This window comes from Toxotes jaculatrix, chromosome 4, assembly GCF_017976425.1.
Source record: "Toxotes jaculatrix isolate fToxJac2 chromosome 4, fToxJac2.pri, whole genome shotgun sequence".
NCBI classification, from domain to species: Eukaryota; Metazoa; Chordata; class Actinopteri; family Toxotidae; genus Toxotes; species Toxotes jaculatrix.
In genome coordinates this window covers 6,112,592-6,134,807 of record NC_054397.1, presented here as the reverse complement: position 1 = coordinate 6,134,807, position 22,216 = coordinate 6,112,592, and the positions used below count along the sequence as shown (strand labels likewise).

At 34.9% G+C, this 22,216-nt stretch overlaps 2 protein-coding genes across 3 annotated transcripts in view; both read left to right on the top strand.

Moving 5' to 3' along the window:
• The first annotated feature begins 391 nt into the window (after positions 1-391).
• Positions 392-5,499, top strand: zgc:136472 (uncharacterized protein LOC678514 homolog). Its single transcript, XM_041036634.1, has 11 exons — positions 392-572; positions 781-981; positions 1,788-1,912; positions 2,027-2,164; positions 2,443-2,550; positions 3,247-3,372; positions 3,482-3,679; positions 3,778-3,898; positions 4,576-4,757; positions 5,049-5,138; positions 5,250-5,499. Exons 1-11 carry the CDS (start codon positions 392-394, stop codon positions 5,331-5,333), a joined length of 1,554 nt encoding a protein of 517 aa, XP_040892568.1. The 3' UTR covers positions 5,334-5,499.
• An 865-nt stretch (positions 5,500-6,364) lies between these two features.
• LOC121180831 (synaptogyrin-3-like) overlaps positions 6,365-22,216 on the top strand; it is a 39,747-nt gene continuing 23,895 nt past the window's right edge. The window contains exons 1-4 of one of the 2 annotated variants that reach the window (XM_041036492.1): positions 6,365-6,469; positions 9,160-9,394; positions 9,720-9,865; positions 10,003-10,120. In XM_041036492.1, the coding sequence (XP_040892426.1) occupies positions 6,365-6,469; positions 9,160-9,394; positions 9,720-9,865; positions 10,003-10,107 (591 nt within the window). In that variant the 3' untranslated portion in view covers positions 10,108-10,120. Of the gene's footprint in view, positions 6,470-9,159; positions 9,395-9,719; positions 9,866-10,002; positions 10,121-22,216 lie in introns of those variants that run through there. The other variant, XM_041036491.1, reaches the window with a different exon arrangement.

The window sequence follows — 22,216 nt, the reverse complement described above, 5'->3', positions numbered from 1 at the left end:
TTCTACCATCTGCTCTAGTCGGTGAATTTTGCATATGTTGCATATGTGCATGTGCTTAGTGAGTGTGTCTGAATGGGTTTGTGTGTCCATTTTGACCTTGCTGAGGCTAACAGAGTTAGGCAAAGGGCATTTAGATATTAGTGATATACTTGATATGAACAGCAGCCAATAGCAGAGATACAGCTGGGCTTAGATAGGAAAGTTAATCAGCTACAGACTGGTGGGTCTAGCCGGCAGATAACAGTATTCACAACTACCAGCTCAGCACTGATACACTCATACACACACACACACACACACACACACACACATTATCAGCCCTTCCTTTCACCACTCCCTTCATACCTTCCCGTCAAGCTTGTTCCAGTGTCCAGATTGTGGGAGAACCGTCATGAGGAGACTGTTGCTGCTCGGGGTGACGGCCTTCTGTCTCTGTGTGTTTGTCGCCGCTGACACACAGCAAGACCGACAGGGAGACAAATCCTTCCCTGAGAAGGATGGCGTTTTACAGCTGAAGAAAGGAAATTTCAACAGGGCACTGAGAAAATACAAGCAGCTCCTTGTGCATTTCTGTAAGTTGCACACTCAGGCTTGCACAGCAAAACCTTGACCTACATGTTTTTAGAGGCTAAACATGAAAATGTAAATATTTATAACAGTGATTAAATGGTTTGCAAGTGACTTTAGACTGCCTCAAAGCCACGCAACCACCTGACACTGCAGCATGTTCATCATATACTTATTTATACTAACTTCCTGTTTGTGTTTCTATGTGTGTAGATGCTCCTCTGTCTGGAGAAGCCTATCGTGTGTCCGCAGCTTTTGAGGATGCTGCTGCGGAGCTTCAAGAGTCAGAGGTCAAACTGGCAGTCGTTGATGTTACAAAGGAAAAGGACCTGGCTAAAGATCTAAATGCCACAGGTCCCCCAACAATCAGGCTGTACCTCGCTGGAGATAAACACAACCCTGTGCCCTGCCCTGGTATGTGCAAGTGTCAGACAGTACATCCTTTACTCCTTCATATCTGGGCAAGATATATTATTTTCTTAAGAACTAAAAACCTTGGTACAGTCACCTGGTTTCAAACTTGTTGAGCTATTTAAAGGTCTGGGGTTGCTCACTGGCGGAAAGCAGCGTGTGGACGAAATCTGGATTTCTAACAAAAATATCTGACCTCCCACCCCCCCACGAAAGTTTTCCCTTCGCAAAAAGACTTTTGCATAATTTTTCATAAATCTACTTTCATTAAGAATATGAATAAGAGACTTGTGTAACTCCCCAAAAAGATGACCTTGAATCACCATGCCATGTACATTAAACTGCAACCATTAATGTTTAAGGCACAAATCAAAAATGTTTGTTATGTTTATTCAGATATAACATTTTATTTGATGAATTACGAAAATAATCAGCTGCTTAATAGATGATGAAAATAATTGTCAGTTTGAGCCTTTGATCATTTTTTCGTCAGTGGGAAAAATGGCATCTGCCTTAAGATACAACCCTTAAACAGGTTTTATAAAGTAGTTTTATTCCTAAAAGGAAAAAAAATCCTACATCTCCAGGAAGATTATTTTCTCATTTGTAGAGAGCCAGGCTAGCTGTTTCCACTGGCTTTCAGTTTCATAGTTAACAATCAGACATGAGAGTGGTATTGATCCTCTCATTTAACTCATTTTCATTTTCCCAAAATCTCTTAATCACAATAATTGAGCTGTTGAATGTTATTTGGTTTGGTTAAAATAATTGAAGGTAAAAATTATTTGTTTTCCTGGATTGTGTTTCAGTTCCTCAGAGCTCGGCGTCCATCTTGACCTGGCTGAAAAGAAGGGAGGGGTCTGCTGCTGACTTCATCACAGATCTTAGCCAATTAGAGGCATCAGAGGAGCTGACAGTGGTTGGGTTCTTTAAGGTGAAAACCAGCTGTTTGATTTACCTTTTCTTCTCCCTGGTGTTGCGGTTTTACTGAAGTTTAACAATTTGTGTTTGCATTTTTTTGTGTGTGTGTGTCTGTGTGTGTGTGTAGGACCTGGACCATGAGTATGTCCAGGTGTTCTACGCTGCGGCCATCAACCTTCCTGACATCAGCTTTGCTGTGACACAGAACAATGATGTTATCAGTAAATATGGTCTCACACACGATGTTGTGCTGCTGCTTAAAAAGGTACTTTAATAGAAATGTTATTCATTGTCTACAACAACACATAGTATTTATAGAAATTATATATGACATCATTATGTTAGTTGTAAATTTTGCAAAAATATCAAAAATATTTTGAAATTTTTACCAGACTAGGGCTGCAAGTGATGATTATTTTTATTATTGATCAATCTGCCAATTTTAGGACTTGAATAATTAGAACATCACACTGCACTCATACCTATGTGTTATTGTGTCTGTGTGTGTGTGTGTGTGTGTGTGTGTTTGTGTGTCTGCTGCAGTCTAAGCTCATCCAGGCTTATAAAATGATGCCTCAGACATCTAAAGAGGAGCTGATCATCTTTATCACCGTCTACCAGATGGACCCAGTCACCGAGTACACCGGAAAGGTTGAGTATAAGATGCATGTTGTATTTCCACTCACGTATTCTGTAACTGCTCTGCTGCAGGGCAAGGACGGCTTGGAACAGTTTTGTGTCTTCTTTTCTAAAACTCCAATGACCTGCTGACTCTTTGCACGTTTGTGCAAAGTATGAAATTCTTTGATGAATCAGGCCTCACATATTCCTCAGATATACTCAACTCAAAATTTGCTCGGTTCTGAAGACTTCAGGGCTTGAACGATTGCTGTTAAAAGCATATGTGATGCTTGTATTTGCTGTGATTGACTAACGTGAGCAGCTGTGTGTAAAACAATTTTTTTTTCTGTGAAATGTTGAGAACATATACGACAGCAGAAGAGTAAATCGTGCTGCATTAGAGGTTTTGGATGTTTCTCTGGGCATTTTGATCTGTTTTCCTGTTGGAATCCACTGTAAAACTGTAAAACTACACTAACTTTAAAGAGCCGTCTTTAAACACAAGTTTTTAAAACTAAAAAGATAGCTTCTGGACTGATACCCTGCTAAGTCAATACTTAGTAAAGTGTTCTTACATGAAAGTGGTTGGCAGGAGTAAGCACAAGACAAATAGCTACATAGCTGGGAAATTTAATTCAGTTGTTTGCAATGTTTATCATTTCTAATATCATTATATCCAGCCTATGATGTGGATTGAGTAGATGAATGTTATTCCGTCTCTTGCAGACAGCCACGCAGGTCTTATCCTCACCTGTGTTAAACCACGCCCTCCTGTTTGTGAACAAGAGCTCTGCAGACTTTGAAGAGATTTACTCTGCCTTTAACAGTGCTGCAAAGGCATTCAGGTTGAAGGTACACACACACACACACACAAAAATCTTTCAAACAGCAGCACTGTCTTACATACAGTGTTAGAAGTAAGCCGTTTGAGTACTTCACCTCTGCACGTGTGTGTATTCAGATTTTGTTTGTGTGGGTGAACGTGGATGAGCCTCGTAATGGCAGGCTGATGGAGTACTTCCGTGTACGAGATTTTGAGGCTCCTCTCATCCGATTGGTCAACCTGACAGACCATGTGACCTATCACCTGCCCTCTGACTCTCTGGATACTGATACCATAAAAAAATTCTGTCAATCCTACCTCGAGGGCAAGGCTAAGGTAGCTTAAACTTTAATTTGGCGTGATACATTACAAAAACTGGGATGACAGGTTGTCCTGATATGTAATATGTGTTTGTGTGCATGTTAATATAACAGCCTAAGATGCAGAGTGAGCCGATACCTGAGGGATGGGACACAAAGCCGGTGAAGGAGCTGGTGGGAGTGACTCTGGAGAAAGTTGCCTTTAACCCAGACAAGACCGTTTTTGTCCTGTTCTGTACGTAAACACACCTTCCATCTGCAGTCTGCCCAGTGAGCATGGATTTGTTCATTTACCAGGTGAAAAGATGTCTGAGCATCTAAGTTAAAACTGAACCAAATTAGACTGAAAACTTTTTTTTATGTCTAGCTTATATTACGATTGTTTCAACATAGTTTTAATAACTGTATTTCAAAGTAAAACAGGTCAGAACTTTGAAATATAGTCCTTTAGGTCACAAATTATGCTAAAACAAGAGTTAAATGTAGCAGAGACATGTAAAAAATGTTCAATTTTGCCAAATTGGCAGTCAGACATTACTTGGAAATCTACAAATCCATACTGTAGTTGTAGTTCAACCACACTCTTATGGCTATATTTTGTCCTCTGCTGTTGTTTATTTTATATCCTCACTGTTTTCCAGCCTTGTTTTTGATATTTTCCTCTTGTTGCTTCCCCTTAACCACTAAGAGTAAATATTGGACTTAAATTTGATAGGTGAAGAGAAACAAAAAATTGGTGTTGTTGGATGTGCAAATAAGAATATTATTGTCTGCTTCTGTTTCTTTGCATTCATAGCTCTCTCTTCTTAACTTTTTCCATGTTGTCCGTATGTATAGCTTACCTGTGTTTGCTTCCTGTACAAATCCAAATACAAAGCATCTTAAACTTTGCACTCACTGTGTGTACTTTAGATCTGCCCTACAGTCAGGAGTCCCGTGCTCTGTTCCCACTGTGGGAGAAACTAGCCGAGGCCTTAAAGGAGAGAGAGGACGTGGTCATCGCTCGATTCGATGCCTCTGCCAATGACATCAACATGTCGATGCAGGGATCCTACCCATCACTCTGCCTGTTTCCTGCTCTGCATGCTGAAAGGGTATGAAAGGGTATCATTCCTGGAGCAATTAGTTTTTGGGGTGTTTGTGTCTAAACTTTACCTGAGTTAACTGTCTACAAAATGCAAACTAGTTATGGATGTTTACAACCATCAAACAAATCCAGAATGTGTAAATATCTGTTTAAATTGAAACAAAAACACTGTATTAATGAGGAGGTCTTATTCACTAGGAAATGTCAGTGACAAGCTGAAAAACATTGGCATACACATATTGACCATCCTCTGTGTGACAAACTGGACATCTATCAATGTGATCTATGTTCCCGTCAGATGGTGGTTTACACTGGAAAAAGGAAGTTGAAGGACCTGGTTAAGTTTCTGGATAAAGAGATGGAAAAAGCCAAAATAGAGAGAGTTAAGGTAAATCATGTTCCTCACCGGTGCTCTGGTGTGAGTTTGTATGACTGTGTGTGTTTGAAAGCTTCCTTTTTACTCTGTTTAAAAATAAACTTCTTTCCTTTGTGTCTCCAGGAGGATGAAGACAGGAGGAAGTACATCGAGGCCATAAAAGCTGAAGAGGCAAAAAAAGCCAACAAAACCAAAGACGAGCTTTAGTACAAGAACAAAGAGAGTATACTTTGTGCGTGTGTGTGTGTGTGTGTGCACGTGTGTGTGTGTGTGTGTGTGTGTGTGTGTGTGTGTGTGTGTGTGTGTGTGTATGTACTTCATACCTTTCAGTCAGTACTTTCTAAACATGGATCTGGTTTTATCTACTCAAACAAGCTGCCATTAACCATCTGTCCAATCAAATCCAATAAAGTCTTCAGTTAAAAACTGATGGTTGAAAGGTTTTTCATTTCTTTAACCTCAACCTGACTTGACCTGATGCTGACATCAACTAAGTAATAGTAAATGTACCAGTTAATATTATAGAGCCCAACTGATGCTTCGGCATGGTTGACATTATAGACTGATTTTAGTTTAACACCAGTTTGCTTATATATTGGCAAATAAGTACCGAGAACTTATGTTTGAGGTAAATTAGAAACACTGTCCCCACTACAGGAGTTTTTTTTTAACTTAACTTTTTAGAAAATAAAATCATAATAAAAATAGAGTATTTCCTGAAACAAAATTTTCCTGGCAGTGTGGAATGTTTTGAAACTGCTTTTACGTCTTGCTAATCTATGAAAAGCTTGATAATCTATGGAAAACACAAATACAAACATATTACATAAAACTCTTTGCATGTGTAAAACAAAAAAATCTCTTTTTCTTACAATTTCGCTTAAAACTTTACGATTTTGTAAAACGATAACACTAAATAATAATAATATCAATACCAAGTCCAGTCCTAATTTTTTTTTTTTTTTGCTTAAGTACCATAATAGCCTATGGGAAATTAAGGGGAAAATCCTCTTCATGAGCCTCATACTCTCAAACAAAGCAAAAGAAAACCCGATGAGGATTTTAATTTGAAACCGTAATGACTGTTCACAGTTCAGCTGCTGCAGTCTGTGATCTGCTCCCGGTGACGCGGTGTGACTTCACACGGAGGCTGGAGGAGGACGCCGCCGCGCCGCGCAGCTCTCTGACCGTCTCCTCTCGTTGTCTCAGCGGGCGTCAGGCAGCAGAAACCCGGAGGGATGGAGGCAGCGGGCGCGTACGGCGCCGCGAAGGCCGGGAGCGTCGCCTTCGATCCGGTCGCCTTCTTCACGCATCCCCGGACCATCCTCAGACTGCTGTCGTGGGTAAGCCTCCTCCGCAATGTGTCGGTTATCATCAATGGACGGGCCTACCTGCCCCCTCCCCCCTCCTCTGTCTCTCACCCATTCACATTCTTTATGTATTTCTACCTCCTTCCCTGCCGATGCGTCTTTTATCCAGTCAGGTTAGGATCGGTTTAAATCAGTATTTTTTCAACAGGCTGATGAAATTTGATTCAAAGCTCTGCTGTGATTTTCATTTAGGGATCGCGCTGCAGCTCGGTCTGATAAACAGAAATCATTTCAGTGGTGCAGCTCCTGGCTGGAGCAACAGGACTGGCGTTTGGTTACCATATGTTCAGCTGCTGGCTCTTTGTGTCTAGGTTGAGCTAATGTGAGCGATTTAGATTTAAATGCCTCCCTTCAACCAGATTGCAGCTGTATGTGAGTCGGCTCTGTGGTGTGATTGTATGGTGTGAGTCACCATACAACGCTTAATGTGCACCGAAGGAACAATTTTGTTTGGACACATAGGAAGTTAACACAATCACATCAAGTCTCCGTCTCTGAGTCTCATAATTCAGTTCAGCTCAACACAGTTTGTCAGAGGCGGTTTGCCATTCCCTCTTGAAACAAAGCAGATGTGATGGTAAAATGAAATAGAATAGAATAGAATAGAATAGAAATACTTTATTCATCCCAAGTTGGGAAATTTCACTATCACAGCAGCAATACACAGGCACTCAGCCTCCAAATATAAACCTCTAATGGTAAAAATAAACAATATAGACATTATTTACAGAAATAGGAATTTAAAATAAGAGTAAAAAAGGAAGTGTGCCATTTGAATAGAAATATAAAAACTAAGTACAAAAAAAAATAGCATAGTAAAAGCAAAATCAAGCCCTAAGGAAAAATTTCTGATAAGAAAAACATACAAACTGGAACAGGTTGGCACAATAAACAACCTGATGTGTAGACCTTATAATAAATTGTTGTAGATAGACATTATTTTCTCATTTGGTATATAAATGATGAGAAAATTGCCCATCAGCTTGTTTTGTCCAACCAACGCTTCAAAACCTAAAGATTCTGAATTTTCTATCACAGAAGACAAAGAAAAGCAGCAAATGCTCTAAGTTGAGAGGCAGGAACCAGGGTATCTTTAAAATTTTGTAATGTTTTTACTTGAAAAAAGGCAGAAAAGGATAATGAGTTACCAAAACAGTTGCCGATTATTTCTCAGTTAACCATCTAATCAATTAATCAACTAATTGTTTCAGCTTTAATAGAGAAACCCAAGATAAGTAAAGTAAAATGATATGCTTTATGTATTCTGTATGCTGTTTACAGTCTCTTGGTTAGTGTCTTACATTGCCACCCAGTTTTGTAATGATTGAAGTAAAAAAATATCTTAACAGGATCAGTTCACCCACAGTGCAAAACACTTTCCATTATCTAATGATAATAAATCCAGATGGTGAGATGGTTTTGGTTTTATTTGTTGAGTCTTTGAGATATCTGACGCTGAGACCTGAGTCATCAAGCAAACACAGTTGAGGCAAATATCAAAGCTGGGTAACTGACCTCAAAGGCTCCAGGTTCACCGTTTGCTAATTATTTTGGGGGCAGTTTTATTGACTACAAACGTTTTTCAGTGATATGCTACATTAAAGCACAATATACAGCAGAATGAAATGTAATACTGGCTCTTCCAGTATAACTGGAATGCTGTATCTTGCAGCTTGACACCCTGTCAAAGTATAGTGATAATACCTTTAAATGTTCCCTGTTAAGTTCTCTTGTAAACTAGCTTATGTTTACATTCAGGGTTTCTCACCAAAGCACATTGCTTGTGCCCTAATAAATGTGTTGAATGCATTTCCTTCCTCATACAACATTTGTAAAGCTGCTTTTTTTCTCTCTAGCAATCTTGCTAGAGCTCACAGTCTTCCTCTTTCTTGCCTTTAGTTGCGCATTCCTTTGTTTCTTTGTAAGTTGCTGCCAATTATCAATCAGCAGCACAGCATGAAGGCTTTGACAGGACTGTGCATCGTGCTCTCTGTGTGCTCTGACGGTTGCATGTGCCTCCTGAAGTGTGTGCATGATAAAAAAATAAATAAATAAAAATAAGGATACACTTCCAAAAACACTGCTCCATAACACTACTGGAGGTCAAAAACTCCACATGGTAGCTTTAATATTTTAGATAACATTCTGCTTTCATCGTCCTTAAATAAATTAGCATTTTATCAAATTATAACTACAATAACTTTGGATCAATTGAACCCTGGTAAATGTTTTGTTTGTGGTCCTCAAAGACAACCTACCAAAACAAAAAGGGTTAGAGTTAGACGCACTGCTCACCAGTCAGCGGTGGATGTCTCAAAATCTCTGCAATTATAACTAAATCTGAATGCATGGCTCAGTTCTATTAAGCGCGAGTGGGAAAATGTTTTGTAATTTGGGTGAAGTGATCCTCTGAGAAATTTTGTTTCGTGAGCCTCACTTCACCAAACTGGATGACAAGTTATTATCCAGCACTCATACAGCACCACTTTGGCAGATAATTTCGAAACTATCTGCATCCCCTCATCCACACATACAGCGTTTGCTTTGCACTGGTGCGTCTGTGTGTGGCATGTATGAGGAATGAAAGGCATTCATACACCAGTGTGAGTTCATTCTCTTTCACCCGTTAGATAAGAAACCAGCCCGTGTGTCTTTCCCTGCAGGTTTTCTCCATGGTGGTGTTCAGCTGCATCGTGAACGAGGGCTACATCAACATCGGCAGCGAGCGTTTGCTCTGCGTCTTCAACAACAACGCTGACGCCTGTAACTACGGTGTCACTGTTGGCGTGGCCTGTTTCCTTGGCAGCATCTGTTTCCTGATCCTGGACGTTTACTTTCCCACCATCAGCAGCGTCAGGGACAGAAGACGAGCTGTCCTGCTGGACCTTGTCTTTTCTGGTATGAATAAACACAAATATCATGGATTGTTGTTGAACATTAAGAATGAATTGGAAATTTTCAAAGATATAGTTATAAATAGGCAACACATTACAAACCAAGAATGTTGAAAGTAACTAGAAAAGCTTTTAAGTATATAAAGATGTAAACTGTTTCACAAAAATACTAGTGAAATCAAGTCGGAAAAAACTCCAATAACAATCTATTTTAAATAAAATAAGTAAAAACCCCTGGATTAAAGAATGTTTTAAGATCAGATTTAAAGATGATCTGCATTATTAGGTTGTACTCAAGCTCTAAAAGACCCTTTTCGTCCCTCCTCCAGGTCTCGCCAGCTTCCTGTGGTTCGTTGGCTTCTGTTTTCTGGCCAATCAGTGGCAGGCGACCTCTCCAGACGAGCTCCCATTGGCCCAGGGCTCCGATGCTGCCAGAGCCACCATCGCTTTCTGCTTCTTCTCCATCCTCACCTGGGTCTGTATGTTTATACCTGCGTGTGCACCTCTCCTCTGTCTTTGTGTGTGCATTCATCTGTCTTCATCATCATCATCATCATATTTGTGTTTATGACCGGCATTGTGTGTGTGTGTGTGTGTATGTTATATTTTCAGGGTTATCAGTGTCTGCTGGCAATGAACACACTTAAGAGTATTTCCTTCATGGAGGACAAGCAGATGCTGCTGCCTAGGACCCCTCCTACCCTCTCTTTAGTCTAACACACACACTCACACATCCTTTATATTACTGACTGATAAAGAGCATAAAGATTTGTCATAGTAGCAGATTTGGTTCCATTTTACAAAATCCGTTAAGTAGTGGAATCAGCAGATTGAGAGTAAGGCTTGGCGATATGGTCGAAGCTGATACCACAATATGAACAAAAATATTTTTTCAGTATTTATTACTATATGGCATATGGATCTAAAGAAAATCGTAAATGAGACACTCAGATTGATACTCAATGCAATGAGCTGCAATCCACTGTGCATTTGAGACAAAATTCTTCATATGTGTAAAGCAAAAAGTGCAAAAAAATTTGTATCAATTTCTAATTACAGTTTGTTTTGAACCATTAATTTGGACAACAGAAAGGAAAATCAATATGCCACAGAAATGAATCACTGCCAGTGCCAAATGTTTTTACTCAGAGGTTTTTCAGGTGTGAATGTGTCTTTAACTGTGTGTGAACAAGGTGTTCCTGAAAAAGAGAACATTGCTCTCAGTGATAACTCCCTTGTTAAATTAAACTTTTAAAAAAAATGCAATGCCAGAAAACATCATTGCTCAGACAGAGACCTACTGACTTATTATCCACAGGTAACTCAGTGGAGTCTGTTAAAACTATCTTACCACCAAAGATAAAGCAGCTATTCATCTCACCATCAGAGGACATGAAGAGGTTAAGATGTAATTGTGTCAAGGAAGTACAGTATGATACAGTGTTCGTCTGTAGAGGATTTATAGCTTGTGACAATGAACAAAATCAATGTTCTTTTGACTTTAGATGCTTTTTGGGGACGTCTACTAATTTTATATATTGAAGCTGATTTACTGGTCTTGAGGAGTAAAACTCTGGCTTTCTGAAGTCTGAAAAAATGTCCTGAGTGATTTCACTGTTGTTGTTGGTTTAATCTGGGCTTGGGGACTACTAACGTTTAACAAAAAACAGTTACAAACCGGTTGAATGGAGTTTGAAAGATGTGGGGGTTTATAAAGCATGGAGGCTGTGAAGTAAAGATGCTCTGAAGTTGTGTTATTGGAAATGGAGGATCCAGCATTTTTGGAGTATGACGCATACTAGCTCCTCAGTGTCAGGAGACACTGGTCTCAGCTGTGATGATTTTTACTGTTCTTTTTAAATCTGTCTCTTGGGAGTCCGCAAACTTTGTGGAAGTACAATACTAAATTGCTGGAGTTCTATTTTAAAGCACAGATTTTCCAACTAAACCTTTTGTACCCTGCTCTTCTAGTGCCCCCCCCCCAATTTCTGTTTGTGTAACTCTGTTCTCCATCCACTTACATTTCCTGGAACTCGATTTTTGTGTTTCTTGTATTTATAATAATAATGATAATAATAATAATAATAATAATAATAATAATAATAATAATAATAACAATAACAATAATAATAGTTATTATTATTATAAATACAATTATTATAATAATACAATTTCCAGGTCCTTTGCTGGTTGCTGTCAGTGCTGTTGATTGGGATTGGTCAAAAAGATGTACATCCAGGGGTTGAAATTCAGCCCAGGAGCTTGGTTTGGAGAGGCCTTTTACCTGATCGCACGACGGACACAAGTGGAACTGTGATTTTATGAATACTTTATTTGCAATATAAAAAAACTAATCTAATGATATACAGTCAGTAGAGTGTACTACAGTAAGCTACATATGCTCACACATACTATGCATACTCAAAAACTGTTTATTTAAAAATTAAATCTACTGTGTGTGTGTGTGTGTGTGTGTGTGTGTGTGTGTGTGTGTGTGCGTCGAGAACAGAGGCAAAAAGACTGGCAAAATTCTGTTCAATTTCTGCTTTATTTGGTAGCATGAAAACATGGAGAAGATACTTTGTGTGTTGCTTACATGTGGTTTTGCTCAAATAAAAGCAATTAAGTGTGTGTGTGTGTGTGTGTGTGTGTGTGTGTGTGTGTGTGTGTCTGTCTCTGTCTGTCTGTCTGTGGCTTCTTTCTTAATTTACCTAGCTCGTCTTTCTTGTTTTCTTTTTACAGTTTGATGACCTACTGAGCACTTGAAATAATAATTAATCTTTTAATGAGGTCATACTACATAAGAAATAAAGCCAAAATTTTTTTGCCAAAACTCAACTTAAAAGTTAACATTAATGTTACAACTCTTTGAAATTACTATCTAAAATGATATTGAGAATTTTTTTCAAGAACTTTAGTGTAGTAAGGCGTCAAAATATCGTAAAAAACATCATAGTATAGTAAGGCGTCAAAATCGGTGAAAAAAAGTCAAAAAAATTTTTGACCTAAAAATGTCATAAAAAACGTCATAGTATAGTAAGGCGTCAAAATCGGTGAAAGAAAGTCAAAAAAAATTTTGACCTCAAAATGTCATAAAAAACATCATAGTATAGTAAGGCGTTCCAAAAAAAGTCAAAAAAATTTTTGAACTCAAAATGTCATAAAAAACGTCATACTATAGTAAGGCGTCAAAATCGGTGAAAAAAAGTCAAAAAAATTTTTCGACCTCAAAATGTCATAAATAACGTCATAGTATAGTAAGGCGTCAAAATCGGACAAAAAAAGTCAAAAAAATTTTTGACCTAAAAATGTCATAAAAAACGTCATAGTATAGTAAGGCGTCAAAATCGGTGAAAAAAAGTCAAAAAAAATTTTGACCTCAAAATGTCATAAAAAACATCATAGTATAGTAAGGCGTTAAAATCGGCCAAAAAAAGTCCAATTTTTTTTTTTTACCTCAAAATGTCATAAAAAACGTCATAGTATAGTAAGGCGTCAAAATCGGACAAAAAAAGTCAAAAAAAATTTTGACCTCAAAATGTCATAAAAAACGTCATAGTATAGTAAGGCGTTTTTTTTGGGCAAAAAAAGTCAACATTTTTTTCGACCTCAAAATGTCATAAAAAACGTCATAGTATAGTAAGGCGTCAAAATCTGACAAAAAAGTCAAAATTTTTTTCGACCTCAAAATGTCATAAAAAACGTCATAGTATAGTAAGGCGTCAAAATCGGACAAAAAAAGTCAAAAATTTTTTCGACCTCAAAATGTCATAAAAAACGTCATAGTATAGTAAGGCGTTTCTTTCGGGCAAAAAATGTCAAAATTTTTTTCGACCTCAAAATGTCATAAAAAACGTCATAGTATAGTAAGACGTCGAAATTGGACAAAAAAAGTCAATTTTTTTCAACCTCAAAATGTCATAAAAAACGTCATAGTATAGTAAGGCGTTTTTTTCGGACGAAAAAAGTCAAAATTTTTTTCGACCTCAAAATGTCATAAAAAACGTCATAGTATAGTAAGGCGTCAAAATCGGACAAAAAATGTCAAAATTTTTTTCGACCTCAAAATGTCATAAAAAACGTCATAGTATAGTACGGCGTCAAAATTGAACAAAAAAAGTCAAAACTTTTTTCGACCTCAAAATGTCATAAAAAACGTCATAGTATAGTAAGGCGTTTTTTTTTCGGGCAAAAAAAGTCAAATTTTTTTTCGACCTCAAAATGTCATAAAAAACGTCATAGTATAGTAAGGCGTCAAAATCGGACAAAAAATGTCAAAATTTTTTTCGACCTCAAAATGTCATAAAAAACGTCATAGTATAGTAAGGCGTCAAAGTCGGACAAAAAAAGTCAACATTTTTTTCGACCTCAAAATGTCATAAAAAACGTCATAGTATAGTAAGGCGTTTTTTTTTCGGGCAAAAAAAGTCAAATTTTTTTTCGACCTCAAAATGTCATAAAAAACGTCATAGTATAGTAAGGCGTTTTTTTCGGGCAAAAAAAGTCAAAATTTTTTTCGACCTCAAAATGTCATAAAAAACGTCATAGTATAGTAAGGCGTCAAAATTGGACAAAAAAAGTCAAAATTTTTTTCGACCTCAAAATGTCATAAAAAACGTCATAGTATAGTAAGGCGTTTTTTTCGGGCAAAAAAAGTCAAAATTTTTTTCGACCTCAAAATGTCATAAAAAACGTCATAGTATAGTAAGGCGTCAAAATCGGACAAAAAAAGTCAACATTTTTTTCGACCTCAAAATGTCATAAAAAACGTCATAGTATAGTAAGGCGTCAAAATCGGACAAAAAAAGTCAACATTTTTTTCGACCTCAAAATGTCATAAAAAACGTCATAGTATAGTAAGGCGTCAAAATCGGACAAAAAAAGTCAACATTTTTTTCGACCTCAAAATGTCATAAAAAACGTCATAGTATAGTAAGGCGTCAAAATCGGACAAAAAAGTCAAAATTTTTTTCGACCTCAAAATGTCATAAAAAACGTCATAGTATAGTAAGGCGTCAAAATTGGACAAAAAAAGTCAAAATTTTTTTCGACCTCAAAATGTCATAAAAAACGTCATAGTATAGTAAGGCGTTTTTTTCGGGCAAAAAAAGTCAAAATTTTTTTCGACCTCAAAATGTCATAAAAAACGTCATAGTATAGTAAGGCGTCAAAATCGGACAAAAAAAGTCAACATTTTTTTCGACCTCAAAATGTCATAAAAAACGTCATAGTATAGTAAGGCGTCAAAATCGGACAAAAAAAGTCAACATTTTTTACGACCTCAAAATGTCATAAAAAACGTCATAGTATAGTAAGGCGTTTTTTTCGGGCAAAAAAAGTCAAAATTTTTTTCGACCTCAAAATGTCATAAAAAACGTCATAGTATAGTAAGGCGTCAAAATCGGACAAAAAAGTCAAAATTTTTTTCGACCTCAAAATGTCATAAAAAACGTCATAGTATAGTAAGGCGTTTTTTTCGGGCAAAAAATGTCAAAATTTTTTTCGACCTCAAAATGTCATAAAAAACGTCATAGTATAGTAAGGCGTTTTTTTTGGGCAAAAAAAGTCAAAATTTTTTTCGACCTCAAAATGTCATAAAAAACGTCATAGTATAGTAAGGCGTCAAAATCGGACAAAAAAAGTCAACATTTTTTTCGACCTCAAAATGTCATAAAAAACGTCATAGTATAGTAAGGCGTCAAAATTGGACAAAAAAAGTCAATTTTTTTTTCGACCTCAAAATATCATAAAAAACGTCATAGTATAGTAAGGCGTTTTTTTCGGGCAAAAAATGTCAAATTTTTTTTCGACCTCAAAATGTCATAAAAAACGTCATAGTATAGTAAGGCGTTTTTTTCGGGCAAAAAAAGTCAAAAATTTTTTCGACCTCAAAATGTCATAAAAAACGTCATAGTATAGTAAGGCGTTTTTTTCGGGCAAAAAAAGTCAAAATTTTTTTCGACCTCAAAATGTCATAAAAAACGTCATAGTATAGTAAGGCGTTTCTTTCGGGCAAAAAATGTCAAAATTTTTTTCGACCTCAAAATGTCATAAAAAACGTCATAGTATAGTAAGACGTCGAAATTGGACAAAAAAAGTCAATTTTTTTCAACCTCAAAATGTCATAAAAAACGTCATAGTATAGTAAGGCGTTTTTTTCGGACGAAAAAAGTCAAAATTTTTTTCGACCTCAAAATGTCATAAAAAACGTCATAGTATAGTAAGGCGTCAAAATCGGACAAAAAATGTCAAAATTTTTTTCGACCTCAAAATGTCATAAAAAACGTCATAGTATAGTACGGCGTCAAAATTGAACAAAAAAAGTCAAAACTTTTTTCGACCTCAAAATGTCATAAAAAACGTCATAGTATAGTAAGGCGTTTTTTTTTCGGGCAAAAAAAGTCAAATTTTTTTTCGACCTCAAAATGTCATAAAAAACGTCATAGTATAGTAAGGCGTCAAAATCGGACAAAAAATGTCAAAATTTTTTTCGACCTCAAAATGTCATAAAAAACGTCATAGTATAGTAAGGCGTCAAAGTCGGACAAAAAAAGTCAACATTTTTTTCGACCTCAAAATGTCATAAAAAACGTCATAGTATAGTAAGGCGTTTTTTTTTTCGGGCAAAAAAAGTCAAATTTTTTTTCGACCTCAAAATGTCATAAAAAACGTCATAGTATAGTAAGGCGTTTTTTTCGGGCAAAAAAAGTCAAAATTTTTTTCGACCTCAAAATGTCAGAAAAAACGTCATAGTATAGTAAGGCGTCAAAATTGGACAAAAAAAGTCAAAATTTTTTTCGACCTCAAAATGTCATAAAAAACGTCATAGTATAGTAAGGCGTTTTTTTCGGGCAAAAAAAGTCAAAATTTTTTTCGACCTCAAAATGTCATAAAAAACGTCATAGTATAGTAAGGCGTCAAAATCGGACAAAAAAAGTCAACATTTTTTTCGACCTCAAAATGTCATAAAAAACGTCATAGTATAGTAAGGCGTCAAAATCGGACAAAAAAAGTCAACATTTTTTTCGACCTCAAAATGTCATAAAAAACGTCATAGTATAGTAAGGCGTCAAAATCGGACAAAAAAAGTCAACATTTTTTTCGACCTCAAAATGTCATAAAAAACGTCATAGTATAGTAAGGCGTCAAAATCGGACAAAAAAGTCAAAATTTTTTTCGACCTCAAAATGTCATAAAAAACGTCATAGTATAGTAAGGCGTCAAAATTGGACAAAAAAAGTCAAAATTTTTTTCGACCTCAAAATGTCATAAAAAACGTCATAGTATAGTAAGGCGTTTTTTTCGGGCAAAAAAAGTCAAAATTTTTTTCGACCTCAAAATGTCATAAAAAACGTCATAGTATAGTAAGGCGTCAAAATCGGACAAAAAAAGTCAACATTTTTTTCGACCTCAAAATGTCATAAAAAACGTCATAGTATAGTAAGGCGTCAAAATCGGACAAAAAAAGTCAACATTTTTTTCGACCTCAAAATGTCATAAAAAACGTCATAGTATAGTAAGGCGTCAAAATCGGACAAAAAAAGTCAACATTTTTTTCGACCTCAAAATGTCATAAAAAACGTCATAGTATAGTAAGGCGTTTTTTTCGGGCAAAAAAAGTCAAAATTTTTTTCGACCTCAAAATGTCATAAAAAACGTCATAGTATAGTAAGGCGTCAAAATCGGACAAAAAAAGTCAACATTTTTTTCGACCTCAAAATATCATAAAAAACGTCATAGTATAGTAAGGCGTTTTTTTTCGGGCAAAAATTGTCAAAATTTTTTTCGACCTCAAAATGTCATAAAAAACGTCATAGTATAGTAAGGCGTCAAAATCGGACAAAAAAAGTCAAAATTTTTTTCGACCTCAAAATGTCATAAAAAACGTCATAGTATAGTACGGCGTCAAAATCGAACAAAAAAAGTCAAATTTTTTTTCGACCTCAAAATGTCATAAAAAACGTCATAGTATAGTAAGGCGTCAAAATCGGACAAAAAAGTCAAAATTTTTTTCGACCTCAAAATGTCATAAAAAACGTCATAGTATAGTAAGGCGTTTTTTTCGGGCAAAAAATGTCAAAATTTTTTTCGACCTCAAAATGTCATAAAAAACGTCATAGTATAGTAAGGCGTTTTTTTTGGGCAAAAAAAGTCAAAATTTTTTTCGACCTCAAAATGTCATAAAAAACGTCATAGTATAGTAAGGCGTCAAAATCGGACAAAAAAAGTCAACATTTTTTTCGACCTCAAAATGTCATAAAAAACGTCATAGTATAGTAAGGCGTCAAAATTGGACAAAAAAAGTCAATTTTTTTTTCGACCTCAAAATATCATAAAAAACGTCATAGTATAGTAAGGCGTTTTTTTCGGGCAAAAAATGTCAAAATTTTTTTCGACCTCAAAATGTCATAAAAAACGTCATAGTATAGTAAGGCGTTTTTTTCGGGCAAAAAAAGTCAACATTTTTTTCGACCTCAAAATGTCATAAAAAACGTCATAGTATAGTAAGGCGTTTTTTTCGGGCAAAAAAAGTCAAAATTTTTTTCGACCTCAAAATGTCATAAAAAACGTCATAGTATAGTAAGGCGTTTTTTTTTGGGCAAAAAAAGTCAAAATTTTTTTCGACCTCAAAATGTCATAAAAAACGTCATAGTATAGTAAGGCGTTTTTTTCGGGCAAAAAATGTCAAAATTTTTTTCGACCTCAAAATGTCATAAAAAACGTCATAGTATAGTAAGGCGTCAAAATCGGACAAAAAAAGTCAACATTTTTTTCGACCTCAAAATGTCATAAAAAACGTCATAGTATAGTAAGGCGTCAAAATCGGACAAAAAAAGTCAAATTTTTTTTCGACCTCAAAATATCAAAAAACGTCATAGTATAGTAAGGCGTTTTTTTCGGGCAAAAAATGTCAAAATTTTTTTCGACCTCAAAATGTCATAAAAAACGTCAAAATCGGACAAAAAGAGTCAAAATTTTTTTCGACCTCAAAATGTCATAAAAAACGTCATAGTATAGTAAGGCGTCAAAATTGGACAAAAAAAGTCAAATTTTTTTTCGACCTCAAAATATCATAAAAAACGTCATAGTATAGTAAGGCGTTTTTTTCGGGCAAAAAATGTCAAAATTTTTTTCGACCTCAAAATGTCATAAAAAACGTCATAGTATAGTAAGGCGTCAAAATCGGACAAAAAAAGTCAAAAATTTTTTTCGACCTCAAAATGTCATAAAAAACGTCATAGTATAGTAAGGCGTCAAAATCGGACAAAAAAAGTCAAAAAAAATTTTGACCTCAAAATGTCATAAAAAACGTCATAGTATAGTAAGGCGTTTTTTTCGGGCAAAAAAAGTCAAAATTTTTTTCAACCTCAAAATGTCATAAAAAACGTCATAGTATAGTAAGGCGTCAAAATCGGACAAAAAAAGTCAAAATTTTTTTCAACCTCAAAATGTCATAAAAAACGTCATAGTATAGTAAGGCGTCAAAATCGGACAAAAAAAGTCAAAATTTTTTTCGACCTCAAAATGTCATAAAAAACGTCATAGTATAGTAAGGCGTCAAAATCGGACAAAAAAAGTCAAAAATTTTTTTGACCTCAAAATGTCATAAAAAACGTCATAGTATAGTAAGGCGTTTTTTTTTGGGCAAAAAAAGTCAAAAATTTTATTGACCTCAAAATGTCATAAAAAACGTCATAGTATAGTAAGGCGTTTTTTTCGGGCAAAAAAAGTCAAAAAAAATTTTGACCTCAAAATGTCATAAAAAACGTCATACTATAGTAAGGCGTCAAAATCGGCCAAAAAAAGTCAAAAAAAATTTTTACCTCAAAATGTCATAAAAAACGTCATAGTATAGTAAGGCGTTTTTTTCGGCCAAAAAAAGTCAAATATTTTTTTGACCTCAAAATGTCATAAAAAATGTCATAGTATAGTAAGGCGTCAAAATCGGCAAAAAAAGTCAAAATTTTTTTGACCTCAAAATGTCATAAAAAACGTCATAGTATAGTAAGGCGTCAAAATCGGTGAAAAAAAGTCCAATTATTTTTTTTAACCTCAAAATGTCATAAAAAACGTCATAGTATAGTAAGGCGTCAAAATCGGTGAAAAAAAGTCAAAAAATTTTTTGACCTCAAAATTTCATTAAAAAACGTCATTATAGTAAGGCGTCAAAATCAGCCAAAAAAAGTCAAAAAAATGTTTGACCTCAAAATGTCATAAAAAACGTCATAGTATAGTAGGGCGTCAAAATCGGACAAAAAAAGTCAAAAAAAATTTTGACCTCAAAATGTCATAAAAAACGTCATAGTATAGTAAGGTGTTATTTTCGGCCACAAAAAGTCAAAAATTTTTTTAACCTCAAAATGTCATAAAAAAACGTCATAGTATAGTAAGGCGTCAAAATCGGTGAAAAAAAGTCAAAAAAATTTTTGACCTAAAAATGTCATAAAAAACGTCATAGTATAGTAAGGCGTCAAAATCGGTGAAAGAAAGTCAAAAAAAATTTTGACCTCAAAATGTCATAAAAAACATCATAGTATAGTAAGGCGTTCCAAAAAAAGTCCAAAAAATTTTTGAACTCAAAATGTCATAAAAAACGTCATACTATAGTAAGGCGTCAAAATCGGTGAAAAAAAGTCAAAAAAATTTTTCGACCTCAAAATGTCATAAATAACGTCATAGTATAGTAAGGCGTCAAAATCGGTGAAAAAAAGTCAAAAAAATTTTTGACCTAAAAATGTCATAAAAAACGTCATAGTATAGTAAGGCGTCAAAATCGGTGAAAAAAAGTCAAAAAAAATTTTGACCTCAAAATGTCATAAAAAACATCATAGTATAGTAAGGCGTTAAAATCGGCCAAAAAAAGTCCAATTTTTTTTTTTTTACCTCAAAATGTCATAAAAAACGTCATAGTATAGTAAGGCGTCAAAATCGGACAAAAAAAGTCAAAAAAAATTTTGACCTCAAAATGTCATAAAAAACGTCATAGTATAGTAAGGCGTTTTTTTTGGGCAAAAAAAGTCAACATTTTTTTCGACCTCAAAATGTCATAAAAAACGTCATAGTATAGTAAGGCGTCAAAATCGGACAAAAAAAGTCAACATTTTTTTCGACCTCAAAATGTCATAAAAAACGTCATAGTATAGTAAGGCGTCAAAATCGGACAAAAAATGTCAAAATTTTTTTCGACCTCAAAATGTCATAAAAAACGTCATAGTATAGTAAGGCGTCAAAATCTGACAAAAAAGTCAAAATTTTTTTCGACCTCAAAATGTCATAAAAAACATCATAGTATAGTAAGGCGTCCAAATCGGACAAAAAAAGTCAAAATTTTTTTCGACCTCAAAATGTCATAAAAAACGTCATAGTATAGTAAGGCGTTTTTTTCGGGCAAAAAATGTCAAAATTTTTTTCGACCTCAAAATGTCATAAAAAACGTCATAGTATAGTAAGGCGTCGAAATTGGACAAAAAAAGTCAATTTTTTTCAACCTCAAAATGTCATAAAAAACGTCATAGTATAGTAAGGCGTTTTTTTCGGACGAAAAAAGTCAAAATTTTTTTCGACCTCAAAATGTCATAAAAAACGTCATAGTATAGTAAGGCGTCAAAATCAGACAAAAAATGTCAAAAATTTTTTCGACCTCAAAATGTCATAAAAAACGTCATAGTATAGTACGGCGTCAAAATTGAACAAAAAAAGTCAAAACTTTTTTCGACCTCAAAATGTCATAAAAAACATCATAGTATAGTCAGGTGTCAAAATCGGACAAAAAAAGTCAAAATTTTTTACGACCTCAAAATGTCATAAAAAACGTCATAGTATAGTAAGGCGTTTTTTTCGGGCAAAAAAAGTCAAAATTTTTTTCGACCTCAAAATGTCATAAAAAACGTCATAGTATAGTAAGGCGTCAAAGTCGGACAAAAAAAGTCAAAATTTTTTTCGACCTCAAAATGTCATAAAAAACGTCATAGTATAGTAAGGCGTTTTTTTTTCGGGCAAAAAAAGTCAAATTTTTTTTCGACCTCAAAATGTCATAAAAAACGTCAAAGTATAGTAAGGCGTCAAAATCGGACAAAAAAAGTCAAAATTTTTTTCGACCTCAAAATGTCATAAAAAACGTCATAGTATAGTACGGCGTCAAAATCGAACAAAAAAAGTCAAAAATTTTTTCGACCTCAAAATGTCATAAAAAACGTCATAGTATAGTAAGGCGTTTTTTTTTCGGGCAAAAAAAGTCAAATTTTTTTTCGACCTCAAAATGTCATAAAAAACGTCATAGTATAGTAAGGCGTTTTTTTCGGGCAAAAAAAGTCAAAAATTTTTTCGACCTCAAAATGTCATAAAAAACGTCAAAGTATAGTAAGGCGTCAAAATCGGACAAAAAAAGTCAAAATTTTTTTCGACCTCAAAATGTCATAAAAAACGTCATAGTATAGTACGGCGTCAAAATCGAACAAAAAAAGTCAAAAATTTTTTCGACCTCAAAATGTCATAAAAAACGTTATAGTATAGTAAGGTGTCAAAATCGGACAAAAAAAGTCAAAATTTTTTTCGACCTCAAAATGTCATAAAAAACGTCATAGTATAGTAAGGCGTTTTTTTCGGGCAAAAAATGTCAAAATTTTTTTCGACCTCAAAATGTCATAAAAAACGTCATAGTATAGTAAGGCGTTTTTTTTGGGCAAAAACAGTCAAAATTTTTTTCGACCTCAAAATGTCATAAAAAACGTCATAGTATAGTAAGGCGTTTTTTTCGGGCAAAAAAAGTCAAAATTTTTTTCGACCTCAAAATGTCATAAAAAACGTCATAGTATAGTAAGGCGTC